Source organism: Nuphar pumila, chromosome 6 (assembly GCF_984573655.1).
Source record: "Nuphar pumila chromosome 6, dmNupPumi1.hap1.1, whole genome shotgun sequence".
NCBI classification, from domain to species: Eukaryota; Viridiplantae; Streptophyta; class Magnoliopsida; order Nymphaeales; family Nymphaeaceae; genus Nuphar; species Nuphar pumila.
Genome location: NC_143254.1, coordinates 17,427,367 through 17,454,006, shown reverse-complemented (window position 1 = coordinate 17,454,006; position 26,640 = coordinate 17,427,367). Strand labels below are relative to the sequence as shown.

At 38.7% G+C, this 26,640-nt stretch overlaps 1 protein-coding gene across 4 annotated transcripts in view; it reads left to right on the top strand.

The window, feature by feature from the left end:
• The first annotated feature begins 479 nt into the window (after positions 1 to 479).
• LOC149834150 (two-pore potassium channel 3-like) overlaps positions 480 to 26,640 on the top strand; it is a 39,886-nt gene continuing 13,725 nt past the window's right edge. For 2 of the 4 annotated variants that reach the window (XM_090011248.1, XM_090011247.1), the window contains exon 1: positions 18,640 to 20,009. In XM_090011248.1, coding sequence (XP_089867374.1) covers positions 18,898 to 20,009 — 1,112 coding nt within the window. In that variant the 5' untranslated portion in view covers positions 18,640 to 18,897. Of the gene's footprint in view, positions 1,505 to 18,622; positions 20,010 to 26,640 lie in introns of those variants that run through there. The other 2 variants (XM_090011250.1, XM_090011249.1) reach the window with 2 other exon arrangements.

Below are 26,640 nucleotides of genomic sequence, written 5' to 3'. Positions count from 1 at the left end.
ATTTTCAAAACATTTCATCCAAAAAAACATGGTTTTCTGCTGAATCTTAAAAAATATGGAGCTTCTTTTGTTTTTTCATTTTTTGTTTCCAAAGTTTTTAAGGACAGGTTTTACACAAAACCCTGCAATGGACGCCACTTGGTCTGTTCATCTTCCAGGCTCTTAATTTCTTGGGTTGCCCATAAATTGCAAGGACGTTGGCTGCTTTCCAATAGGACCACTTTGGTAGTTACAACCATGTAGGAAGGAATTCCAGCCTACCATAGAAATCATACTCCAATCTTTCCATTTTGAATGTCAGATGAAACCCTCTGTTGGGCATTGACTAGTAGCTGAAACTGATGATTGCACATTTGCAACCTTCGAAAAAAAAAATCAGCCATTCTTAGCCTCATTATAGGAACACAATAAGAACTCCTTAATCCCTTATAACAAAGAGAATGGACGAGCCTCTTCTTTCTAAGAACAACGCTTCAGATGACTCAGGAAGACAATTCTTGTTGGAGTTCCCTGCTCTTGGCATTCCACTGCTTAGATCACCTTCGCCCAAGCAGTCCACACCTCAACCATGGAGTCCTCTTCACAGGCCAACTACCCTCTCACCACCCCGGACTCCATCAGATTCTTCGTCAATGGCGACGTCGATGTTGCAAACTGCAAATGTCAGTGACACCCCCGCTAGGCAGAGATTGCCTCAGAGATCTTACTCTGCACCTTCAGTGTTCACTAATGTGAAGACACAATATCCTAGCCCAATTAACAACAACCCAACTTTGGGACCTACACCATCAATAGTAAGACTAGCTTTTGCAGGTGTTGCAGTCTATATATCAATTGTAGTTGTGTTCTATATGTTTAACAGCCATAAATTTAAGGGGAAGTCTACCTATAGCCTTGTGGATGCTCTATACTTCACTGTGGTCACATTGTGTACTATAGGATATGGTGATATAGTGCCTAATAGTACCTTAACCAAATTGTTCACTTGCATCTTCATCTTGATTGGCTTTGGCTTCATAGACATCTTGCTCACAGGCTTGGTCACCTATGTGCTGGATAGGCAAGAGTCACTGTTACTAAACGCGATGGACACGAATAGTCGGAATATGATCTTCAAGACATATGTTGTAGATATGAGTAAGAGAAGAATGAGGATAAGGATGAGGGTGTTCTTGGCACTAGGAGTTGTGGTCATCTGCATCGCGGTAGGGACTATATCGTGCCGGTTTTTGGAAGGACTGAGCTGGGTAGATTCTGTGTACCTCTCTGTTACCTCTGTGACCACTGTTGGGTATGGAGATTATGCATTCACTACCTTGAAGGGTAGGCTGTTTGCAATAATGTGGTTATTGGTGAGCACATTGGCAGTTGCTAGGGCCTTCCTTTACCTGACTGAGCTCAGGATAGACAAGAGGAACCGGTTGATTTCAAAGTGGGTGCTCCAACAGGCTATGACACCAAGTGATCTGGTTGCTGCAGACCTGGACAACAATGGCTTCATAAGGTACCCTCAATTTTTTTCTATCTTAATCTTATTATTTAGTGCTCCTTTCTAGCCTTTCCTATATTTCATGATTTACATTACTCTCACACAAAGATATATTATCATTTTTTGCCAAGTCTCTTGCCTTTACCTTAAAGTATGCAAAACTTAGGTCAACTTTTTTTACACAATTGGGGTTTTACACTTGAGCCTGATGCCCTGTTTGTTTACCATGGAAACACAGTGATTTTGATGAATATGGCACATTCCCTGTATTGGTCTGGCACGTGTGTGTGTGTGTGTGTGTGCACATGTCCGCATGCAAACAGATGTGGCCGAGTAACTTGCAGATCCACTCTCTCCTTTCTCATGAACCAACCCCAAACTCTTATTAATGAACCTAATTAAACCACAAGATTAAGCCAAACATCATTTTCCAGTGTCAACTGAATAACTGGGGAGGAAACTGCACATCCTGCAAGCCAAGGTCAACATGAAGGCAAAGGTCGGCGCTTAGTTAGTGATGCTTAACTGTGTGTTTGGAATTTGGATTCAGGGAATTCAGTGGAACTGAAATCCAACTCCTCTAAGTTCCTCCTTGTGGCTGGAAAGCGGCTAAAGGAATGAAATTGGATTGCAGTTCTACCAATTTCCCTAGAGTGTTTGGATTTAGGGAATTCAGTGGAAACAGAATCCAATTCCATTAAATTAGTCTTTGTAGCTGAAAAATGTCTTCAAGATTTATCAGAATTTACTAGAATTGGATCATGATTCTGCCTAAATTCCTTGAATTCAAACACATCCTAAATCCAAACACGTCGAGTCTAGGAAGTGGGGAGGTGATGGCAGCAAAGAGGATATTATCAGTGGGGTAGAATGGACCCGGAGGTATCTTTAGAAGGCAGGTGAGTGAATATTACAAGCCTGGCTATGGGCATGTTCATGGAACACCAAGAGCTGCACTAGGCAACATGGCAAGGGTTGCATTAAGAAGGAAGACATTGAAGCTTTGGATGTTGGGACATGGCATGGAGAAAGGGCATGAACCCAATGCACTGCCAGCTTGGTCTGTTTCATTGGCAAGAAAAAATGACCAAGCACCAAAAACAACTGTTTTATGAAGTTGGGAATAGGCTACATTACTGCCATAGGACACTCCATTTTTACTCTTGTTCCGTATCCCCTTCTATATTGGTCACATCTAAAACTTCATAAAAATGGCTGTATCCAATATCTGCAATCATCCATCTGACAGCTACCAAAATGCAAACCGGGTGAGTTGACTAGGGAATCGCCCAAGTCGATCCGGATCGGATCCCAACTGGGTCACGATTCAGGACTGCCGATCCAACCCATTAAATAAATTATTTTATTATTTCTTGTGCTTACACAATAAAATTAGAGTCCTGACTCGTCCGAGTGACTGAGTCAACCTGCTGACTCGGTGACCCACTAGGAGTCCAATCCGAGCCCGAGTCATGAGTTTACCAACTATGCCAAAATGTGCCAATCGAGAAGAATGAAAAATCATCCAACGAGCAAAGCCCTAACGCTTCGCTTTAGTGTTTTGTGGCCAAAACAGCAAAAGAATGACAACATAGTCACTCCAAGAAATCGGTCCGTTGCTGACTTGAGGCCGAAGGCTAGAAAGGCAATCAATACCACGCACCTACTTTAGTGGGCACAATTAGTCATATATATGTACCATCCATAAGAATTTCTTTAAGGACGGTCATAGACCTATCGTGGGTTGGCCTTAAAATACACTGCAGAACAACGTAGTCCAATGGCAAATACACAACATTTTCCGCTGCCCTATACCCGAGAAAACTGTGAAACTTTTCCACATAAGATATGAAATTGTAGGAAAACCTGGTAGACCTTGAATTTGTAGGTAAGTGGTCAACTACAAAAATATAGATTTGAATCATGAGGATTGATGCTTTACTCTCAACTCCATGATGGTATGGCTCTTGGAATTGGCATCCTCTGCATACCACATCTTTACAAACGTGAAGTTTGGTTATCTTACTAAAGTGTTTGAGTTTTGTTCCTTGGAACTCCATGATAAACAACATATGCAAGCATACAATAAGCTTGATGGTTTTTTAAGTCGCCCAATTCCAACATATCATATTTTGACATCATTAATTAATTTTTTCGAGACTCATTTATAAAATGTGTCAGAAAGTTTTCATAGTTATTTGCTACACCACCTTTTCCTTTACCCAAGCTCGAGAATAGCATTAATATAAACAAAAATAAGGCCAACTAAATAACAGAGTTATGTGTTGGGATCCTCTGCAATGCATAACCAAAACAGAGCGAAGGCGTACTTGAGGTGGCCATCGAAGAACCGGATGATGTCTAGTGGTTGGCACTGGTGGCTGGAACGGGATGAGCTTCGCTCCTCAGCCAGACTGCAACCCTCCAATGAGCGCAGGCTCCTTCAGCAGTCGATGAGCAGGATCCCTCTTTCCCTCTCTAGTCGAAAAACTCAGAAATATGTATTTTCTTCCTTAACCCTTTTTCTGTATTTTTCTCTTGATGCTCGCTTATATAGGGCCGCTCATAGATACCCTCTTTATAGTTGCAACAGTAGATCGGTTAGCGTAACCGTTTCCTCCCTGATTTTCTGTATGTTTATTAGAAGGAACACCAAAAGGGAAAGTTACCAAAAACATGGGTAACTGCCACACATCGTGGCTTATCCCAACATTCTCCCACTTGTTCCGACGATAAACTAGTAAACTTTATGGGAATTACTTGATGAATAGATTGGTCTTTAAAATCTATTCTACAAATCCTTAGTTAAATCTCTAATCCTTATGAGATTAACAACAACTATAATGAGAATCAAAAAACTGTATGTGATCACTTTATTAATATGCATATGTCAAAATAAAGAGTTTAACAAGCACATCCTCAATACATGTTTGGAATACAATCCCGGTGCTAGCTCTTTAATAAGAAAATCAACAATCATCTCTTTGATACCAATATTAACAATATGCACTAGATGATTCTTTGTCATTTCTTTAATAATAAAGTACTTTAATTCTATATGCTTATATGACACAGTACTTTTATTGTTATTCGAAAAGGACACTGCAACTTCATTATCACAGTAGACCTTCAGTGGCTTCTCAATAAAATCAACCACCTCTAACTGTGATATAAAGTTCTTCAACCATATGGCCTACGAAGTAGTCTCGTACAATGCTATAAACTCTGCCTCCATGGTGTGAGCAGCAGTGATCGTCTGCTTTCCACTCCTCCAAGAGATCGCTCCCCCAACAAGTAAGAAGACATACCCAGTAGTAAACTTTCTACTAACAAGGCATCCTCCTAAGTCCTCATCTGAATAGCCAACAACCTCGAGGTGATTAACCTTATGATACAACAACATATAGTCTTTTGTCTCTTGTAAATATTACACGACTTTCTTAGCAGCCTTCCAATGAGATATGTCTGGATTAGACTGGAATCTACCAAGCATTCCTACTATGAATGAAATATCTAGACGTGAACAAGTCTGCACATATTACAAGTTGCCAACAACTGGTGCATATAGATTAGCACTCATCTGTGCTTTGTCAATTTCATTATGTGGACAATTCTTTAGACTCAATTTGTCACCCTTTGATATGCGTGTTGTATCAGGAAAACAATTCTCCATCCCATATTGCTTTAATACTTTATTTATGTAGGATCTTTAGGAGCGACCTAAAATGCCTTTTGCTCTGTCTCGGCAGATCTCTATGCCAAGTACATAAGCAGCCTCACCCATATCTTTCATATCAAAATGTGATGCAAGAAATTGTTTTGTCTCTATAAGTAACTTTATATCGTTGGTTGCTAGCAAAATGTCATCCACATACAACATCAATATAATGAACTTACTCTCACTTTCCTTAAGGTATATACATTGATCAATAATGTTTTTTGTAAACCCGAAAGTCACAATGACTTGAAAAAATTTAATATACCACTGTCGGGAGGCCTATTTAAGTCCACATATTGATTTGTTATGCTTGCAAACCAAACGACCATCTTTAGAGAAACCAAAAGGTTGTTCCATGTATACCTTTTCATTCAGATCCCCGTTGAAGAACATTGTTTTCACATTCATCTGATGTAGCTCTAAGTCATAATGAGCTATGAGAGCCAAATTATCCTCATTGACTCTTTAGTTGAGACGGGAGAAAATGTCTCATTATAATCAATTTCTTCCATTTAGGTGAACCCTTTAGCAACCAATCTTGCCATATGTCTCTCTATGTCACCTTTGAAGCCCTTTTTGGTCTTAAAGACCCATTTACACCCTATGAGTTTTACTCATTTAGGTAACTCGACAAGATCCCACACTTGCTTTTTAGCCATAGAGTTCAACTATTCTTTCATGACTTTTATCCAGTGTGAAGATTGTTTGCTTTCAACATCTTCTATAAAAGTCAACGAGTCATCATCTATATCTATAAAATCATCAGACTCCTGAAGGCACACCACATAATCAGGATGCATGGCAAATTTTCTAACTCTTGTGGATCTCCAAACAGGTCATTCTTCAAGCTCAGATTGAACATGTTCATCCTGTTCGTGCTCTTCTGCATTGTCCACAATAGATTCACTTTGGATTTGTACATCAACAATCGGGTGATCAACCACATCATTATTAGGGATAACAATGTGGTATCTTTTGGTGTTTTCCTCAACAGGTAATGAAACTGAATCATGTATTTTTTCAAAACCAAGGTTTTGAAGTGCACTTAATCCAACTGAACCATCTTTAAGAAATTTTGCCTTATCCATTTCAACAATCTGTGGTGAATGAGATGGGCAATAAAACTTGTATCATTTTGATCTCTTTGGATAACTAATGAAATATTCACTGGTTGTTCTTGGATCAAAGGCTCTAATGTGGGGGTTATACAACTTAGCCTCTACAAAATATCCTCATATGTGAATATAAGATAATGATGGTTTTCTACTTGCCCATAACTCGTAGGGAGTTTTAGGCATAGATTTCGTAGGAACCTTATTCAAAATATGCATAACAGTCCTTAAGGCTTCACGACACAACTTCATATGAAGTGTTGAATAATTCAACATGGCCTTGATCATTTCTTTAAGCATACGATTTCTTCTTTCAGCTATACTATTCTGGTAGGTACTACCAGACATTGTATATTATCTTTCCTTTTGCCATCTCAGTAAACCTATCATAATATTCGTCACCTCTATCATACCTGACTATCTTAATAACTTTATTGGTTTGTTTCTCTACTTCTTTCTTAAATTCTTTAAACATCTGAAAAACATCAGATTTTTCGTAAATCAAGTAGATATACATACACCGTGAATAGTCATCAATAAAGGTGACAAAATATTTCTTGCCTATGTAACAGGGGGTAAAACGTTCACATACATTCGTATAGACTATCTCGAATATCTCACTACTACGTTTAACACTCTCTTTATATGTGTTTGTATGCTTACCCTTTATGCAATCAACACACGGGTCATTGTGAGTAAAATCTAGAGATTTTAAGATCCCTTCATTTACATGTCTCTTTATTCTCTTTTCAGAGATATGACTCAACCTTCGATGCCAAAGCATGTAGAATTTATCATTAATCATGCTACATTTATTTCCAACCAATGCGTATTCAAAAGTCAAAGACTTTTGAGTTTGGATCTTGATGTTCAATTTGTACAAACCATCACAAAGTAATGCAAAAGCAATTTCAATAGAATATCTGTAAATGAATAACTTAGAATTTTCAAATTTAAAGCAATATCCAAATTTATCTAATCTTGAAATTGAAATTAAGTTTCTATTATATGATGAAACATAAAAGACATCATGAAGATCTAAATCTGCGCCTGTATCTAAAGTGATCCTGCAGGTCCCAACATCCTTCACATGCAAACACATCTTGTTCTCCGAATAGATGCTCTTTTCATGCATTGTTGGTTTCCTTCTGTTCAAGAACGACTGTGGACAGTTGAAAATATGAACAGTAGCACCGGATTCAATCCATAAACTATTTTCAAGAATTTATAATAAATTACATTCATGAGAAACAAATGACAAATTACCTTTCTTTTATAACTATTTCTTGTACTTTATGCAATCCACCTTCATGTGTTCCTTCTTCTTGCAAAAGAAGCACTTTATGAGAGCAAAATAAGGTTGCTTGCTCTAAGATGTCTTATCTCCTGCTGACTTCTTCTTAGCATTTTTCTTGAATGCGTTCTTTTTTTGTCCTACCTTAGAGCCATGAGAAGCCATATATACACTTTGCACATTCTCTCCTTTTAATCTCTCTTCCTCTTCAACACACTTGGACATAAGTTCATTAAATGTCCATTCATCATTATTTGTGTTGTAAGAGATTTTAAAAGATCCATACTCCAAAGGTAAGGATGCCAAAATCAAATACACTAGGAATGAGTCAGAAATGGCCAACTTCATATCATTCAGCTGAGATGCTATGTTCCTTATTTTCAAAATGTACTGGCGAATATTACCCCCTCTAGGATATTTCATAGTTATAAGTTTTGACATTAGGGTACTGACCCTGATCTTATTGGAACTGGCAAACTGTACCTCAATGGCACTCAGGAATTCCTTCACTGTCCTGCATTGTGGGATAACACTGCAAATATTCTTAGCCACTTTAGATTGTAAAAGCAATAAACTGAGCCTATTCGAGCGCTCTCACTTCTCAAAAGCACTCTTTTGATCAACTGTGCTTTGATCAGTCAGGGCAACATGTTCATCTATCCTTAGGGCCAGATCTAAATCCATATACCCTAATGTAAAAAGAATAATTTCTTTATAATCACTAAAATTAGATCCATCAAAAAAATGTATAGAACTTGAGTCATCTAAAATCACAGAATCAGAAACTGCATGACAAGACATGTATCAAAAGAAAATATATACGAGACAAACCTGATGGAAAAAGACTCTGAATATGCTTATAAAAGGCCCTGAATATGTTTATTTCTGAGTGAGTGTAGGGGGTCATCAGAGTTCTACTTTGGTAAGAGCTCTGACACGCGTAATCACTACTCCTATCGATCATAGTTGGTAAAACTGAGGCTCATGTGAAGCTAGACCATCAACACATGGTACCTTTGGATACACATGTGTGATGTATCTCAACATATTTGCCTCATTTTACCCTACTTAAATTCCAAACACAATATAACTATCTTTGGGTCATTTATTGTTTCATGAATCTAAGTACAACAATAATATTGGCTAAAACTATATGATAGAACAAAAATTTGACAACATACGTGTATTCAGTCACTTTGGTGACATGAATTCATTAAGTCATCTAGCTATCCTTGATGTCAATATTATATATTCATTTATGCATGCATAATTACAAATAAAATGTATGAACAATAACAAAAGCCAAGCTTAAATGAGTAAAACCCTGAGTTCTCAAGTAGGAACCGGTCTAAAACAACCCCAAACCGGTCATCCAAGGGTCTGAACCGGCTCTAAACCGGCTCTAAACCTTATGAATTGGTGCTAAGTATGAGCAAAAGTTCATAAAACCCTATAATTGTATGCCAAAATCTCTGTATCTTCTTATATTTATGAAAACAAGGTCTTAGCATCTCGAAACCGGTAAAAAACACCTCTGAACCGGTCCTAGAAAGGGCTGAATCAGTCCCTGATTCGGTTCAGGTCAAATAGTGTGTGGATCCTTATTGGATCCGGGTCTGACCCAGTACTAACTGAATCCGAGTCTGACCCAGCATGAACCTGATCCGGGTTTGACATGATATTAACTGGATCTAGGTCTGACCCGATATTAACTGGATCCAGGTCTGACCCAGAATGAACCAAAACCAGGTCTGACCCAATACTAACTGGATCTAGGTTTGGCCCAATATTAACTAGATCTGGGTCTAATCCAATATTAACTGGATCTGAGTCTAACCCAGAATGAACCAGATCCAGGTCTGACCCGATACTAATTGGATCCAAGTTTGACCTGGTATGAACCAGATCCAGGTCTGACCCGGTATAAACATAACTCGAGTTGGACCCGATCTTTCCAGATCAGATCCATACTCAAACCCGATCCGGTTTCATCGATAAAAAACAAAAAACAGAAACCCGAGGGTTTCTGTTGACAAAATTAGTAGAACTGAAAGGGGTTTTTTCCCATCCAGCCTGTCGGCGACCGATGTTGCCTGCCGATGACCGACATCACCTGTCAGTGACCCATGTCACCTGTCGGCGACCCTCATGGAACCCAGTCGACGATGCTCCTCCGACAATGCCTGCTGCCCGACACAACCCCAAGGCTGAAATCCAATGTGCTCGGAAGTCGTACATCGCCGAATGTTGCATGTCGTCGGACAACCCTTGACACCGGTGAATCGACCATCTAAATTTGCCATTTCCCGATGACATACCCTCATGGCAACCCCACTTCCCGACGATAGAGTAAAGTAGCAAAAAAGGAGGGGGATTTTAAGCCCCTTTCTGGAGGCCGACGAAAGACACCGACGTTAGAATACGGCAACCCTGACGATGGCTAATCACCCTGCAGCCCGATGGCCACAGGTAAATCTGAACCTTATGCAGTTTTTTTTACTCTATCGCCCCACAGTGACAGTCGTCGTCTATCGGAGACACCATGTCGCCCCACAGTGACCTGCTGTCGACTGCCAACATTTTGTGTAGGTAAAACCTCTACCCTGCATTTTTTATAGCCGGCTGTTGTCGTCTGCGACTAATATCGCCCCACAACGACTCTGCTTTGTCGAAAAACACTGTCACCTCATGGCGTCAGTCGCCAAAAAAATGCCAATAGGGCCACACAGTGAAAAAACGTGATTGTGGGCCCATAACCCCATGAAGGGATCCTCTGCAACACATAACAAAAACAGAGTGAAGGCGTACATGAGGCGACCATTGAAGAACCAAATGATGCCTAGTGGTTGGCGCTGGTGGCTAGAACGGGATGAGCTTTGCTCCTTAACTGAACTGCAGCCCTCTAATGAGCGCAGACTCCTTCAGCAGTCCGTGAGCAAGATCCCTCTTTCCTTCTCTAGTCGAAAAACTCAGAAATAGGTATTTTCTTTCTTAACCTTTTTTCTTTGTTTTTCTCTTGATGCTCGCCTATATAGGGTTGCTCATGGATACACTCTTTATAGCTGCAGTAGGGGATTGGTTAGCGTAACCATTTTCTCCCTGATTTTCTGTATGTTTATTTGAAGGAACACCAAAAGGAGAAGTTACCAAAAACGTGGGTAACTACCACACATCGTGGCTTATCCTAATACTATGTAGTAAAATTTGGTATTTTTTATGTAGTAGGACATGGTAACATGAGAGTTTCTTAGGTCCAATTGGTAAAAGCAAAAAAAATGAGTTTTTTTCCACTTGTTAATAATAGAGAGAAATCACCACTTTGATTCAGCTTGGCTCATTTAGCTTTTTAATATATATATATATATATATATATATATGTGTGTGTGTGTGTGTGTGTGTGTGTGTGTGTGTGTGTGTGTTATACCATAAAGTGTAGATCGTTGGTGTTTATCTTGTAAGCAATAATCTTAGAGTGCAAATCCTGTTGCTTACAGCTTTGAAATAATGCAGTTATTTTTATAAATGATACAGTTTTGAGCTTTAATCTATAGGTTTAGAGTCTAAATTCTATTATTTGCATTTTAAAAATATATTTTATTTGTAAATGAACCAGCTCCAGTTTGGCTCATTTAACTCATTCTCGCCGTGAGCTTGAGTTCGGGTGGAGTAACACGTAAAACAAGCCAAGCTTGAACACCTTTTGTTCAATTTGTTTCATTTATGGTCAACTTGGAGATGGAGCTTAATACTGTGGTAGTTTCTAGTTAGGGTGCATTTGTTTCAGTCACATATCTCAACTTGAGGATTTTCTCGGCAAGAGATAATCTCTCGATATTAAAAAAATGTTTTCCTTCAAAAAAATCTTGAGAAACTATCAGTACATATAAATTTTAAAAATATAAAAGAAAACATTTAAAAATCTAATACAAATTAAATATATAAAAAATTAATGTCACATTAATATCGGAATAATATTATGATATATTCAAAATAGGAAATTTTTGGAAAATGTCATGTTTTTTTCAAGGATTATACAGGGTTTTGAAAATATCGCCATAAAATTGCAACAGTGATCTGTTACCATGTTTTGTTTCACCGCAAAAGGTGGGAAAGCAGCCCATTTTCATACTCTTTCCTCCAGGTGCTGAAATGAATGCTCCTGAATGATTCTAGGGGCATGGCCATATTTTTCATATGAAACAGTGTGTTTCATATGAAAATGAGGTCCCCACTAGCCTCACCGAAGATTATGGCTTTTTCTAGAACCAACCTAGTGGTGGTCTTTCCTTCTATCTAGTATGCTAGGGAAGCACTTTCGCACAGAGTATGTTTTGATTTCTTTTCATGGAGTTATTGGTGAAGGGACAGGGGTCACTCATTTGTGTGTTTAAAGGGCTTCTAGGATGATTTGGGATGCAGTAGACTGGGGAAATAGGGCCCCGCCCCGCCCCGCCTCGTTTGGACCGAGAATGGAGGACATGAAATTGGGATGAAGGTGAGGATGGAGGTTAAAATCAAAACCCATGCGGGATGGAGGCAAGGATAGACTTATGATTTCCTCCCGCCCCGCCCTGTCCTACCCGGTCCTCGTTTCGATCCCCACCCTGCCCTACCCCGTCCTCAATTATTCTTAAGGGATGACAATGAACTGAGGGAAAACGGTCCCCTGCCCCGCCTCACCCGGTTCGGACGGGGGGACGAAGAACATGAGGCGGGGATGGAGGTTAAAATCAAAACCTGTACAGAAATAAAGGACATGATTTTGAGACGTAGCAGGGGTGGAGACCTTATCCCTGGCCCCCGCCCAGGTCAAGTGTGATCCCTAGTCATGACTGAGTTGTGATTGTCCCAACCTGCAGTCCTTTTCTCATTATTTGGTGATGATGATTCTGAATTATAACTAGTATAGCATTGTGTATACAAATCATATAACGTGGATAAAGGTACAAAAGGTGTTTGAAGCTCTTGTACAGTTGAATCAGAAATTTGAATTTTCCCAAATGTGGGACCGACCGTGAAAAGAACAAAAATTAAGTAAAGGCCCCACGTCAATTATAATGATAGAGCAGTTGTTTGAAGCTCTTGTATTAAGGGCCCTTGCTTATTTGTTTGATTAATTGTTGGTTGATTTATAAACTTCAACTTGATTCCCTTGCTTTGGCACTAAGCCTCTAGATGACTTCAGCTTTCATTTTAGGAAGTATATTAATCCTATTTTGTTTTTGGAATATTGTTAATAAGAAAGCTGCTTAGACTCCCTGAGGGCAAGGGGTAAGCCCTGAGTTTTACTGTGTCGCGACGGTATGTATAGCAGGTAGAGCCAGTGCGACTAGGTCTCTGATCCTATGGAAAGTTTCTCTATGTATATAAAAAAAATAGCTTAGATTCCCTGAGGGCAAGGGGTAAGCCCTGAGTTTTACTGTGTCGCGACCATATGTATAGCAGGTAGAGCCAGTGCGACTAGGTCTCTGATCCTATGGAATGTTTCTCTATGTATATAAAAAAAAATAGCTGTTTAGACTTGGGTTTTTCGATGCATAAAGCAAACAAAAGAAAGAAGGGGGGGCCTAATGGGAGGCATAGAGTACTTTTCCCATTTATCACAAATGTCAATGATATTTGTAAGTATCATGATTTTATCACAATATTTTTTTTCAAAATCCAATATAATGTCAAAGAATGTAATATTCTCAAAATATCTCCTATTTTGACAATATCATGTTTGTGTCACTATATTAACCTGACAAAAATATGAATTTATATTAATTTAGAACTATTTTTATTTTAATTAATATTTTTGTATATGTTGTATTTTTGTATATAGATATTTTCTCAAGATTTTCTTGAGAAAAATCTGACACTTCAAAATATCATGAGAATTTCCATGTGAGAATGAGATTTTGACATTTTTTCACCATACATTCACCAACAACCTCTAGATCTAGAAGAAAAAAAAAATGCCAACTTGCTTGTGGGGCTAATGTAACTTTGAACATATGCACCAACGTGTATGACTGATTACATGAAGGTAGGCCAAGACTGATGGCGTTTTGGGGGATGAGAAGTCTTGGTCTTCGTCAATTGCGCTTTAGTTTCCTAAGGGTTTAGCAAATTGGCTTTACACCTTGAGTAATGGCAAAAACCAGTTCATTTTTTTTTATAGACACAGATAAACCACCTCCAGAATCAAAGACCTAGTCGCGTTGGCTCTGCCTGCTGTACTTATAGTCACTGTTCTGGCAACGTGTGGGCTTACTCCTTGTTTCCAAGAAGTCACCATGCTTCGGCTCGCTTATCCCTTTATTTCAAACCATCTTATGATGTGCATAAAAAATGTGTGATCATAAAAAAAGGTAATTTGCATATAGGCCCCTAATGCATTTTGAATTTACGTTTAACCACCTCAAGGTTCAAATGTTTTAGATAAACAGTTGACTTCTTAAGAATTAATTGCTCAGATGGCAGCCTTGTTTTTTGATCCTCTACAATTACTAATTTTCCCCTTGATTGTAATTAAAACAAAAACTGCAAACGAGGCATTCAATAGCTTAAAAAGAGAGTAAAATTGTTTACTATGTGACCTATTGCTACTGCATACCTTCATCGTTGGTCAGTTATGGTTCCATTTTCATTCGCCAAATCCCAGACTGTTGCCGGTTCAGATTTCCAAACTTCACTGTGGAGTTTAGTGCTAATGTCTTTGAGGTTGATTTTGTTATAAAATCGACTCTATGAATATGTCTGGTCTGAGAGAACTGCCTTGTGGTCTGTTCAAAATTGATGCTGGTAGAGTTACGTTAGCTATGTGGAACCTAGTATACCACTGGGGGGTAACTGTCATGGGGATAATATGAATAGACTTCAATGTCACACTCGGTTACAGGTTTGTATACCTGCTTCCCTGCGGGTATACCCCTTTTACATATACCTATGCATTTCTAAAATGTACCTGCCAACTGCCCTTTTACCCCCACCACAAACACCAACAATACAGTACCCCACCACCTGCAAGTCACTATTCATACAACACCTGCCATCTCCATTTCACCACTCCAGTACAACAACTCAATGGGCTGCAATGGTCCCTCCATCTCTTCCAATCACACTGTTATCAACCCTATCTCTCTAGCATCCCATGACCCAACATTACTCTCACCTCCACTCCCTATACCCTACTTCACAACCATCGCACTTTCCACCTGCATGTGCTGTAAACACCATTTCATCACTGGTTCCTTTCCCACAACACCAGACCAGCTTAGGAGTCTCCAAACTCTTGCTATCTAGACAGCCATGTTGTCAGGTCCAATACCCAAAGAGTTAGGGGTCGTGGTGAACTGCAAAATATATATTTCTATATCTGGTTCAATTCCTAGAGAGTTGGATAAACCCTCAAAACCTTCAAAATCTGCTTCTGTGGCAGAATAGTTCGGTTGGCACAATCATCGGCTATGTTAAACATCAACTATGCTGCACCCACATCATTACCACGTCAACTTCCATAGCACCATTAGAAATCACTCTTCAGCTTTTGCAGCTACAACTCCACTTCAGCATCTTACTGCCATCACTTCTCCTAGCATTACTACCCACACTTTTCCCACCTTATACCTACCTGCTATATATTACCTACACCACTTCAATCCTCACCACACTCATTCCCTGTAACATAGCCCCAACATTTTTTTTTCTTCGTTGCTCTATACTTTTACTTAGCATCTACATATCTCCCCTATCTTGCATTAGGCCTAAGCAAGACCTCTAGACATGTACATTATATTTCCTCCTACATGCATCTTTTCATTAAGTATATGCATCCCATTTAGGTTAATCCATAGAATTTTAGCTCAAGATCGACTCAATTATTCAGAAAATGGGGGCCAGGGGCAAAAAAAAAATATTTACAAAATTTTGAAAACTTTGAGGTGTTTACACCGACCAAGGCATTGAATTTTCCTCAAAAGTCAAGAGGATGATGCTATGATCATTTTGTGGTTGTATTTCTCACTTCCAAGTTGAGTTAAGTGAGAGGGTTTTAAGAGGACTCTAGCAAATAACCAAATAGAATACTTGGGGTGACAGGTTAAGTTGGTGATTCTTCTTCCATCTCCCATACCAAGTCATCAAAATAAATATCCTTCAATGGGGTTATTTTATATTGAATAGTAGAAAGGGTTCTTCAAGAATCTCATGTCTACTGCATTAGGTTCACATTTTTGATCCATACATGGTCCAAAGCCCTAACAAAACACACGTATTACTGAAGGTTTACTATTCTGAGCCCCTTGTTAAGATGGGGTTTTACAAGTTAACCTGATTGGGTCCGTTTGCTTTAGGAAGATTTTATATGAATGTTACTTTGGCACCCCTTTCACATATAATTGAAACACCTGTCTTGGCCACCCAAGTGGCAGCGGGCTTGGGGAGAAGGTGCTGACACTTTTGTCCTAAGTTCGGCTTTCACCGGATGTGCAGGTGCCTTTAACCAGTGGCGGAGCCAGGGGTGGGCAGTCGCCCACCCCAGAATTAGAAACCGAGGCAAGGGGGTGGGCATGGGTGAGCAAAGCATTTCTTCAATTCCTTGTTTACCACGACATCCTAGACTTGATTCTCGTCCTCATTATAATTTACAATGACAATCTTCTCATTTGCATAAACCAACATTGAGAAAGGTCAATATCTTAAGAAAGGCTTTGTGTGTGCTCGCAGGTGCACACACGTGTTCTCACTTGTCAGTCACCATTCACCCATATTGCTATCAGCAACATTCTTAGTTGAAAAATAGTCACTCTTTTCCAAAGATCCTGTAAAAATTTTGGCAAAGAAAATTTAAAGACAAATACCTTTTGTCTAGCTAGCTGAAGTACTATGCATCAACATCACAAAACATTTTTTAAAAAATAAGTAAAAACCACACACAAAATAGATACATGATACAAACTACTAAATATGCAATTTGGGTACAAACTGGATATTTCCTATTCTACTTTCACAAATCTGACCGCACATATGTGTTCCACATAGCACATTTGCTAGGAACCAACACATTCCAGTCAAAAAAATATAACTTTTTGAGACTTGAATATTAATGAAAGTTCTAAGCCATTTATTTTCAAATGCTAAAAAAACTTGCTCGCATGTTGTAATTATACGATCCAAGAGCCGATTTCTAAAAAATCAAGCAGGGGTGCCCCCCCCCCCCCCCCCAAATTAGAAACCTTGGCATGGGTGCCCGCCCCCCTTGCCTCTGCGAGCCCTTCCCCCCTGTCCCTTGATTGTCGACAGGGGCTCTGCTTTCCTTGCCTCCTTTGATTGCCGGCCCTGTCCCTCGAATAAATGAATCGTCTTTCAAGACCCATAGTATTGTCCCCGAGACCCGAAGTCTGCCCACCCAACGAAAAACTTCTGGCTCCGCCCGTGCCTTTAACTGATGGGCTTCGTAAGGGCTTGGGTGTTGGTGATTTCTTCCTGAGATTACCATCTTCGGCCGAGGACTTTGTGATAAAAAAAAACATATAAATGAAATAAACCGGCATGCATATCAACCAAAAAGTGTCAGCATTGTATGCATGGCCTTTGACATTTCTCACCCCTTCTTTTCATGAGGAAATCCTTTCGTACTTTTATGAAAAAAAACTTTTTATGAGAATGCTGAACTGACATGAGTTTTTGGATTCTGTCCTCATGGAGGAGTTTCCTTCCATTATCTCACTTAGCTTCTCCTTCCACTAAAACGAAACAAATGGCCACCATCATACTTTTTTCATGGAAGGGAAGTCTCCTTCCCAAGAGGGCACGAATTTCTAGAAATCTACGCCAACTTTGCTTTCTCAAGAAAGCCTTTCATAAGAAGAGGTTTGAAAAGAATTTCTTGCAAAAGATTCAAGACCTACTTATGCCAACATGGCACTTCTAACATGATGCGGGATATTCGTTTCACCCATAATGGAAAAGGTCATCAATTCAGCACTTTCCTATGAAAACTACGTAAAACAAACGTAGGCTGCATATGGACGAACCCACCATTTCCTTCTCGAACGTGATTATTGAGAAAGGGACTTTTTTAGTGTCAGCTTCTTCAACGGTATACATCCGTGGACATTGTCCACCAACAACCTTCCCCAAAGTTGGTTTCATTCTCACCACCACAACCTTTCTGGCTCACAATCTGATGCTGCTCCTCTCCTAAAAGCAACAAAAAGATACAAGAAAAAATAAAATCTTTCTCTAACACAGAGAACATACAATCTGCATGTATATATATAGTTGCTTAATGAAATATGCTAAATGATACATGCTTAACAGTTTTTTCAGATTTTTTTTGTTTTATTATTAAATTCTGCAGATGTAATCTATATACTTGATTTTATAGGAATCAGCTCTTTTAAAGTGTTTGATTCCGACACATCAGTGAGTTTTTATAAGGTTCAAAAATTCAACCGTCTAATATCTTTATAAAATTTTGATGCTCCAATATTCATTTTTTTTATAAAAAACACATGATCCTCGTGTGAATTCTTGGTAAATCAATCATGCACAACACAGTTATGGGGTCGGAACTGCAAAAAAAAGGAAAAAAAAACCATTAAACACATATCATTTAATATATATATGAAAACTGAAATTATGTTTACCAACCAAATCCATTTTTTGGTATGAATAGAAATTTGTATATATATATATATATATATATATATATATATATATATATATATATATATATATATATATTTTAAATCTAAACTTACATTCACGACCCATTTGCTAAGAATTGACTATTAGATCATTGGATAAAAAAATATAACTTTTATACTTGAATATTTATATTTATGAAATCTGTAAGCAAGATCCTTCCTATAAATCGTAAATTGAATGATCCATGAGACGTTTTTCATGAAACCGAGCGTAATCACATCCTACCATGAAATTTTTCAAAAAATAAAATAAAAAAACCCTGAAAATCGTGGTAACAGAGCACATAAAACATGCGCATCTCTCGCAACAGAAGAGACTCGCTGGAGCACGGACACAACCTGCACCAGTCTCTCTTTCTTTCTCATCCATGACACCCCCCGCAATCCCATCATCTTGGTGTCTCCCCAATCAAATAACCATCTCTTCTCCCGCCTCTTTCTCATAAGAGAGGAAGGGGAAACACTCTTTTTCAGTTTTGCATATATAAAAAGAGAGAGAGAGAGAGAGAGAGAGAGAGAGAGAGAGAGAGAGAGAGAGAGAGAGAGAGAGAGAGAGAGAGAGAGAGAGAGAGAGAGATCATCCACTGTAAATGGATGATGAGAGTCTCATCCCCTTCCTCAACAGCCCGCGGAGGAGGAACGCCCTATCACCCTGCTCCTTCTGCCCACTCCCCGAGAACGACGAGGTGGCCGTCCCCTTCCGCCCTCCTTCCCTCAAGGAACTCCTCATCTTCGGCCCCTCCGTACTGAACTCCGAAGAAGTCCCCTCCTCTTCCACCGCCGCCGGCACAACCACCATCAACATCTCCTCTTCATCATCTTCCTCAGTACCACCACCACCTCCGCCACCGTTGTCGCGGTTCTTCAACCCCAACCACAAGCAACAGCACCACCACCCTCGAACCAACCTCCACCGCTCGCGCACCGCCCCGGCCATCTCCGTCATCGACGCCGCCGGCAACCCACATGCCGCTCCCATCCCCAAGCCCCAATTCTCTGTCATCCGTCAGGCCGTCCTCCTCCTCATCCTCTACCTCTCCCTCGGCGTCCTCGTCTTCTTCTTCAACCGGCGCCACTTCTCCGGCGAGGACACCAACCCCTTCGTTGACGCCCTCTATTTTTGCGTCGTCACCATGTGCACCATTGGCTACGGCGACATCACCCCTTCCTCCCCCTCTGCCAAGCTCTTCTCCATCATGTTCGTCCTCGTCGGCTTCGGATTCATCGACATCCTCCTCTCCGGCATGGTCAATTACGTCCTCGATCTTCAGGAGAGTCTCCTCCTGAGCTCCGCCCTGAAGGGAGAGGTCGCCCGGAACTACATTGTCGACGTCAAGAAGGGGAGGATGAGGATCAGAATGAAGATGGGCCTGGCCCTCTGCGTCGTCATCCTCTGCATCGGCGTTGGAACCATCTTCCTGAGGTATGTCGAGAAATTGGGGTGGCTGGACTCCTTCTACCTCTCCGTGATGTCTGTAACCACCGTTGGGTACGGTGACCGGGCGTTCAAGTCGCTGCCCGGCCGGATGTTTGCATCAGTGTGGCTCTTGGTGTCGACGTTGGCGGTGGCTCGGGCATTCCTTTACTTGGCAGAATGGAGGATCGATCGGAGGCACCGATCGGTAGCTAAGTGGGTGTTGCATAGGGACATGACCGTCGGCGATCTGCTCGCTGCTGATATCGATAACAACGGCTTTGTCAGGTTCGTTGGTTTCTGTTCTGTTTCCGCATTCGATAGTCTTGATTCCACCTTCTTCAGAACTCCCATTTTCTCTTAACCGGAGTTTAGGAAGCTTTTACGTGTCCTGATTTGTTGGCAGTCATCGGAATCGGTTTCGTTTGGTTATCAGTTTTGTTCCGTCTATGTTGCTGCCTTTGGTCGTTATTCGAGCTAATCTTTTATGTATGTCTTGTGTGATTCACATCTTTGTTCTTGATTGGAAATCGTATTGTCACCAATCTTTTGATGATTTTCATCATCCTCGCGTGCTTCAGTAGTTACTCAAACCACAGCTTTATTATCACTAGCTGCAGCTGAAATTTTGAAGGTTGAGCAACTAAATTCGTAGCTCCTTCATCTATTGACAAGATTATGGTTCCAGCTAAACCTTCTTGGATGCTTTTCAGCACCTGATTGCCCCATGTTCTGCTGCACCTTTTTGGCTGCTTTATGAGTTTTCTTTTGATGCTTCATTATGATCTTGAAGCACGCCTTATTTCTGTTTGTTGCCTTTTGACCGATTTGTTGATATTTAACATCTCCATTTAACATGTTTCTGCCACTCATTTTGCTTGATGTCAAACTTCATATCAGTCTCTTAGTAGTCTGAAACTTCACTCGAGTGTCTTGAATTGGAACAATATGCATTCTCACCATCATGTACTGCGATTTTTCACAAGTATAAGAGTGTGTCTATTATTCCATCATGTGAGGCCTCAATCTGAGCCATCCCAATCTCCAATGGAAGTATAAATCATTCTATATCATCCTTATCATCAACATCATTTCTTCAATTGTTGTAAAAATGGTCTCATAAGTCATAAGGTGTATTGGAAGGGTCTAAGATATGGATTTTATCATACCATATCACATTGTATAGTAAGATTTTACCACCAAAAAGGAGAAAATAAAAAAGTAAATATAAATAAAAAAGGAAAAATTGCATTTAAGCGATAAAGCTATAACATCAAGCAATCTTAGATGTATAACATGAATAATTCCTCGGATACAGTAATGATATGCAACAAATAACTAGCAACAAAGGAATAATACATTACAACAACAAAAAGTCATAAACACATAAATAACAAATATAACATAAGAAACAACACCCATCAATCAGATAAAAAAGGAAAAAGAAATCCTTTAAATTGCTACTCTCTCTTTCAGTTTTCATCAATCACAGTGAAAATTATACTGAAATAAAGGATCTTCTTCTCACATATCTCTTCTCTGATCTTCCTTTAGCTTAGGTCCTGCCCTATGTTACCGCGACACGGCACTTAGGGTGCTGTACCCGTGTCGACATGGGTACTGGTACCTGGACATGGCATTTTTCGTGTCCTATATTATATTTTCAATATATAAGATATATTTTCAGTATATTTTAGATATATAATATATTTTTTAGATATATTTAGCCGTGCTCCGTACCCATATTTTTTGGAATTGCCATGTCGTACACTCCGTACTGGTACCCGTACCTGCACCCACACCCAAGTGACATAGGTCCTGCCTCTTCATGAACTTCCAACTGCCTTCAATTAGCATCATCATGCTCCAAACTCTCTTTGCGCTCATTTATCCAATATATCTACATTGTTAAAGTTAATGGGTTCATAGCAGTATGTCATTTTTTTTTTATTTTTTTGTATTTGTCTCCAAGGTGCAAATGATATATGTGCACATTGAAAGATTACATGTAGAACATAGATAGCAAATTATGTTAGAATATACATAAAAAAGAATAAAAAATTTACAAAAGATTTAACCTCTGCCTAGGTCTTATCTTATATTAGAAATACATGGTCATCAAGCATGAGTTCTTCAACTGATCTTTTTTCTTAACATGGATGTGCTCAAAGAAGCTCTTTTTGCACAAGGGACCATGTAAAGCCAAGTCTTGTTGTTACACGAGACTAATATAAAGAAGCATCATAAAGGATTTCCAGGAAAATAAGAGGGTATTGCTATTGACAAGACCGCAAAATGTTGAGGAAAAATGACCAAAAACTGAGGAATATCGACCTCCACTACCAGAGGAAGACATACACCCTCCAGTTCCACCAAAAGTTGGAGAAAATTATTCAAGAAACAAAGCTAAAAGAAAGTTTCCCACCATACCAACAAGTCAATAAAAGAAAAAAAAGGAAAATATTGATATATCATATATCTTGTTGGGAAGGCAATAATAGGATGAAGTACGATAATTAAATGATCTTTGAAAATAAGAGAAACATTTTTTTAGTTTTACATTGTGTGTTTCTTTAATATTCTGTGTTCTTTTATATTACAGGCTATGTCACAGGGACTCGGCCAACTGGGTGCCGCACCCACGTCGACGCGACGCTATGCGGGTGCAGGTGCGGCACCCGGTGTGGTCAACCTGACCATGGGTGCATTGACCACACCCAGGGTCATTTATGTCCAACTTTTGGACTATATATATATGTATGTATGTATGTATGTACGTATGTATGTATAATTGCCGCACCCCCGCACCCGCACCCATGTGACATAGATTACAGGTTTTATTTCATGTTAAGAGCTATGATTGCAAACAACGTGCTCTAATTTTGTTAATTGTGATGTTTGGTGAACTTCAGGATATAATATGTGAATATTCTAAAATTATGATTGTGTTAATATTTTGTTAATACCAATGCTGTAATTGTTTTTTAATATTATAAGATACAGATTTTTCCTGGTTTAGGTGTGTGTGTGTGTGTGTGTGAGAGAGAGAGAGAGAGAGAGAGAGAGAGAGAGAGAGAGAGAGAGAGAGAGAGAGAGAGAGAGAGAGAGAGAGAGATGTCAATGAATGGGGTTTTGGTTCAGATATCTGACCAACTGAATATTGTTTAGTCAGATTCAGTTGAAGTTCTTATATCCAATTAGATATTTGGTTCAGACTCAGTTATATGTGACAAAATCCAACTCCAGTCCGACCCAAATCTGATTTTAGAGTAAAATCTGAACAGATCCTTGTAAGCATGATAAGTTGATAACCTGTCTCAATATTCTTCGGTTATGTACCCATCACATGGTGCCAGAGGAATATCCTCAAGCATAAGATCCAAGTAATTTGCTGCGCAAACACCAAATGAAACACTTATGCTGATTTTGAATCATTCTTTCAGCAACCTTTAAATTTGCTATATCATTAGTATTAAACTGAACTGCATTAGAAGTCAAGTTCAACTTTTACCACCTTTGAAAATATATAAACCATCTCATATGTTGTCTCAATATATTAACAATCCCAAGATAATCCATGGATACACATACTTTAAGGGACATTCAAACATGAAATTTAATATGAATACATATAGGATTTTAAGAAATCACATATTTTTTGCAAAATATAATTTTTTACCACATATTCACAATTCAAAGCATATATTTCATATATCAAAAGATAACAATCTCTACATATTCTAATTTCAAAGAAAAACATTTAATTTTAACATAACTCATTTAGAAAAACCACTTACCATACATATAAAGATAGATAGACAAATATACACACCGGAATGCAAAATCCTTGAATCCGTACAATTCATAAATACAAATCTTTTTCAAGATCATGATGCCTTGCTTTGATACCATGTCACGGAATGACACAGATCCCAAAGCACTCCATAATGGACTCCAAGAACATAATACATTTGGACAAAAACATGATAACTAAAATGATACATGAGAACTAAAATGATACATGAAAATGTGAATGAATAACTCTATTCATAATGGACATTAAGAATACAAAAGAAAAATTACATTGGTGAGTGAATAACTCTAGTCATAATAGATACTAAAAATATAAAAGAAAAATTACATTGGTGAGTGAATAACTCTAGTCATAATAGATACTAAAAATATAAAAGAAAAATTACATTTGAACCTCTCTACAAATACACTCAACACACAAGCCTAATACTACCCATCACTCTTTCAACCTTACACATTCACACACACCCTTATTTATAGAGGAGAAAGAGAGAAAAGAAGTAGAGAGAATAAGAGAAAAGTTAAGAGTGAAAGGAGAGAAAGTCTTCTCTCATTAAGAAATGAGCGAGTCAAAGCTAGTTTGACTTTGACTCCTAACATATATATTTACAATATATATTATATATATATTATTACAATATATATAAAATATATATTAAACAATATATATATATACTTATAAAATATTACATTAATCTTAACAATTACCTTGTGGTTTTGACCTCATTTGTTTTTAACAATGTAGGTCCAGCCTAATTTTTCAAGAATACAACCTTAAGTCAAATCAGGACAAATGCTTGAAGATCTTGTATAAATCTATGTCACACGGACTTGGCTAAGGAGGCGCCGCACCCGAGTCGACACGCTCCGACACGGGTGCGGCTTCGAACACGGCCCAGACTCGGTCAACGCCGAGTCGGACTCGGTCAATGAGTCGAGGCTGAGTCCGTCCTTGTTTTGGACTCGGTCAACGTTGATCGAGTCTATTTTTGTCCATTTTTAAGACAAAAAATGTATAAAAACTAAAAAAAATATCTTTTATATATTTTTTATATACTTCTGTCTTTAGAGAGAAAGACTGTGTAGAGCAGAGTCTTTACCAGATTGTGCTGGGCACAGTCTTTACCAATCTTTACCGCTAAAGACTGTGCATTATATATATATATATATATATATATATATATATATATTCGTGTCCCCGTGTCCAAAAAATTTGAAATTCAGCCGCACCCGTGTCGCACCCATGTGACATAGGTATAAATCTAGTAACAAAAACAACCTCCACGAGTTCCAATGTTGAGGACAGTGGGAAGGAGATAGGGTGAGAGTGCAGTCAATCCCCATGTCTGATTTTTTGTGGGTTTTATTCTATTCACTGATATAATATACATCTCACTAGGGTTAGACAAAAGACCAGTCTACCCCTATAACAATACAATATGACTAAATTACAAAGTATACCCATGACACCCTTGAGTACAACATAAACAATAAATTACAAGATATGCCATTCCTAACAGCCTCCCTCAAGCTGTACATATCTTCTCAATCATGAACAACTTTCCCTTGAGAAACCAGAACTCTGCCTTTGAAAGACCTTAAGTGAAGATGTCAACCACCTGATTCTCCGATCCTACCAACCGTGCCTCTTGATCTTCTATCTTCTCTTATGAAATGTTGGTTAATTTGAATGTGCTTTATTTTTCCATGATGGATGGGATTCATGGAGATTTATTGTACTCTGATTATCACAATAGATCACTGATCTCCCTAAGTTCTATTTCAAAACAATAAGTAGGTGTCTTATCCTGGTATCTTCTGCTACTAGTGAAGCCATGGAACAATACTCAACTTCAATACTAGATCTCACAACTATTCTTTGCCTCCTGCTGCTCCATTATATAAGGTTTTCCCCAAGAAACACACAATATCTTGATATTGATATTCTTATATCAGGATCTCATGCCCAGTCAACATCAATAAAACCTAAAACAATGAAGGGATTATCACATTCCTTCACATGTCTCAGACCATCATTTATAGTTCCTTTAACGTATCTTAGAATATGCTTCACGACTTCCATGTGAGCATTTCTGGGATCATACATATATTGTGACACCTGATTGACTGCATATGAAATATCTAGACGTGTAAATGTCAAGCACTGGAGCCCCCCCACTATGCTTCTATAGAACCTTGGGTCTTCATACGACTTTCCTTCATCCTTTTACAACTTCTAATCGATGGGAGACAGTGTGGACACATGCTTATAGTCTTTTATTCCACTTCTCTTAAGCTTAGTTGTCAAAAGCGACTCCTAGGCGGGTTACGCACAAGGCCATTGCCTAAGCTTATGGGTCTAGGCTGTAGGGCTCTATTTTCTCCCCTAGGTATCACCTAGACTGCTTTGGTGGCGCCTAGTTGTAGGGACATGATTCCCATTTTTTTCTTTTTTTAGGTCTCCTTTTCTTTATCTTTTTCTTCTTCCTCTCAGTCCAAATACTTTCTTTTTTTTTCTCTCCTTTTCTTCCTCTTTTCATTTTCTTTTTTACCTTCTTATTTTTTCTTCTCCTTTTCTTATTCCTCCTTCTTGCACCCCTCCACCTTGTTCTCTTTTTCTTCGTCTTCCTCTTCCTCTTCCTCTTCTTCTTTTTCTTCTTTTTTCTTTTTGTTTTTTTTCCTTTTCTTTTGTTCCTTTATTATTTCTTTTTTTTTTCTGCTTTTCACTTTTTTTCCCTTTTTCCTCCTCTTCCGCCTTCACTCTTTTTTTTTCTTCTTCTTTTTATTTTTTCTTCATTTTTCTTCTTTTTTGTTTATGCTCTTGACATGTATGATCAAAATATTTTTTTAGAGAAGAGGACATTTATTGATATAGTAGTAAGCACGACTTCGGCCCAAAAACATTTAGGAACATTTTTTGGAAGTGAGAAGCGTCCTATTTGTTTCAATAATGTGTCTATGTTTTCTTTTTACAAGACCATTTTGTTGGAGAATTTTTGGACAAGATATTTGGTGAATAATTTTATTATGTTTAAAATAATTTTAAAATTCATTTGACATATATTCACCACCTAAATCAGATATAAAAATAGATATATTAGTTTTA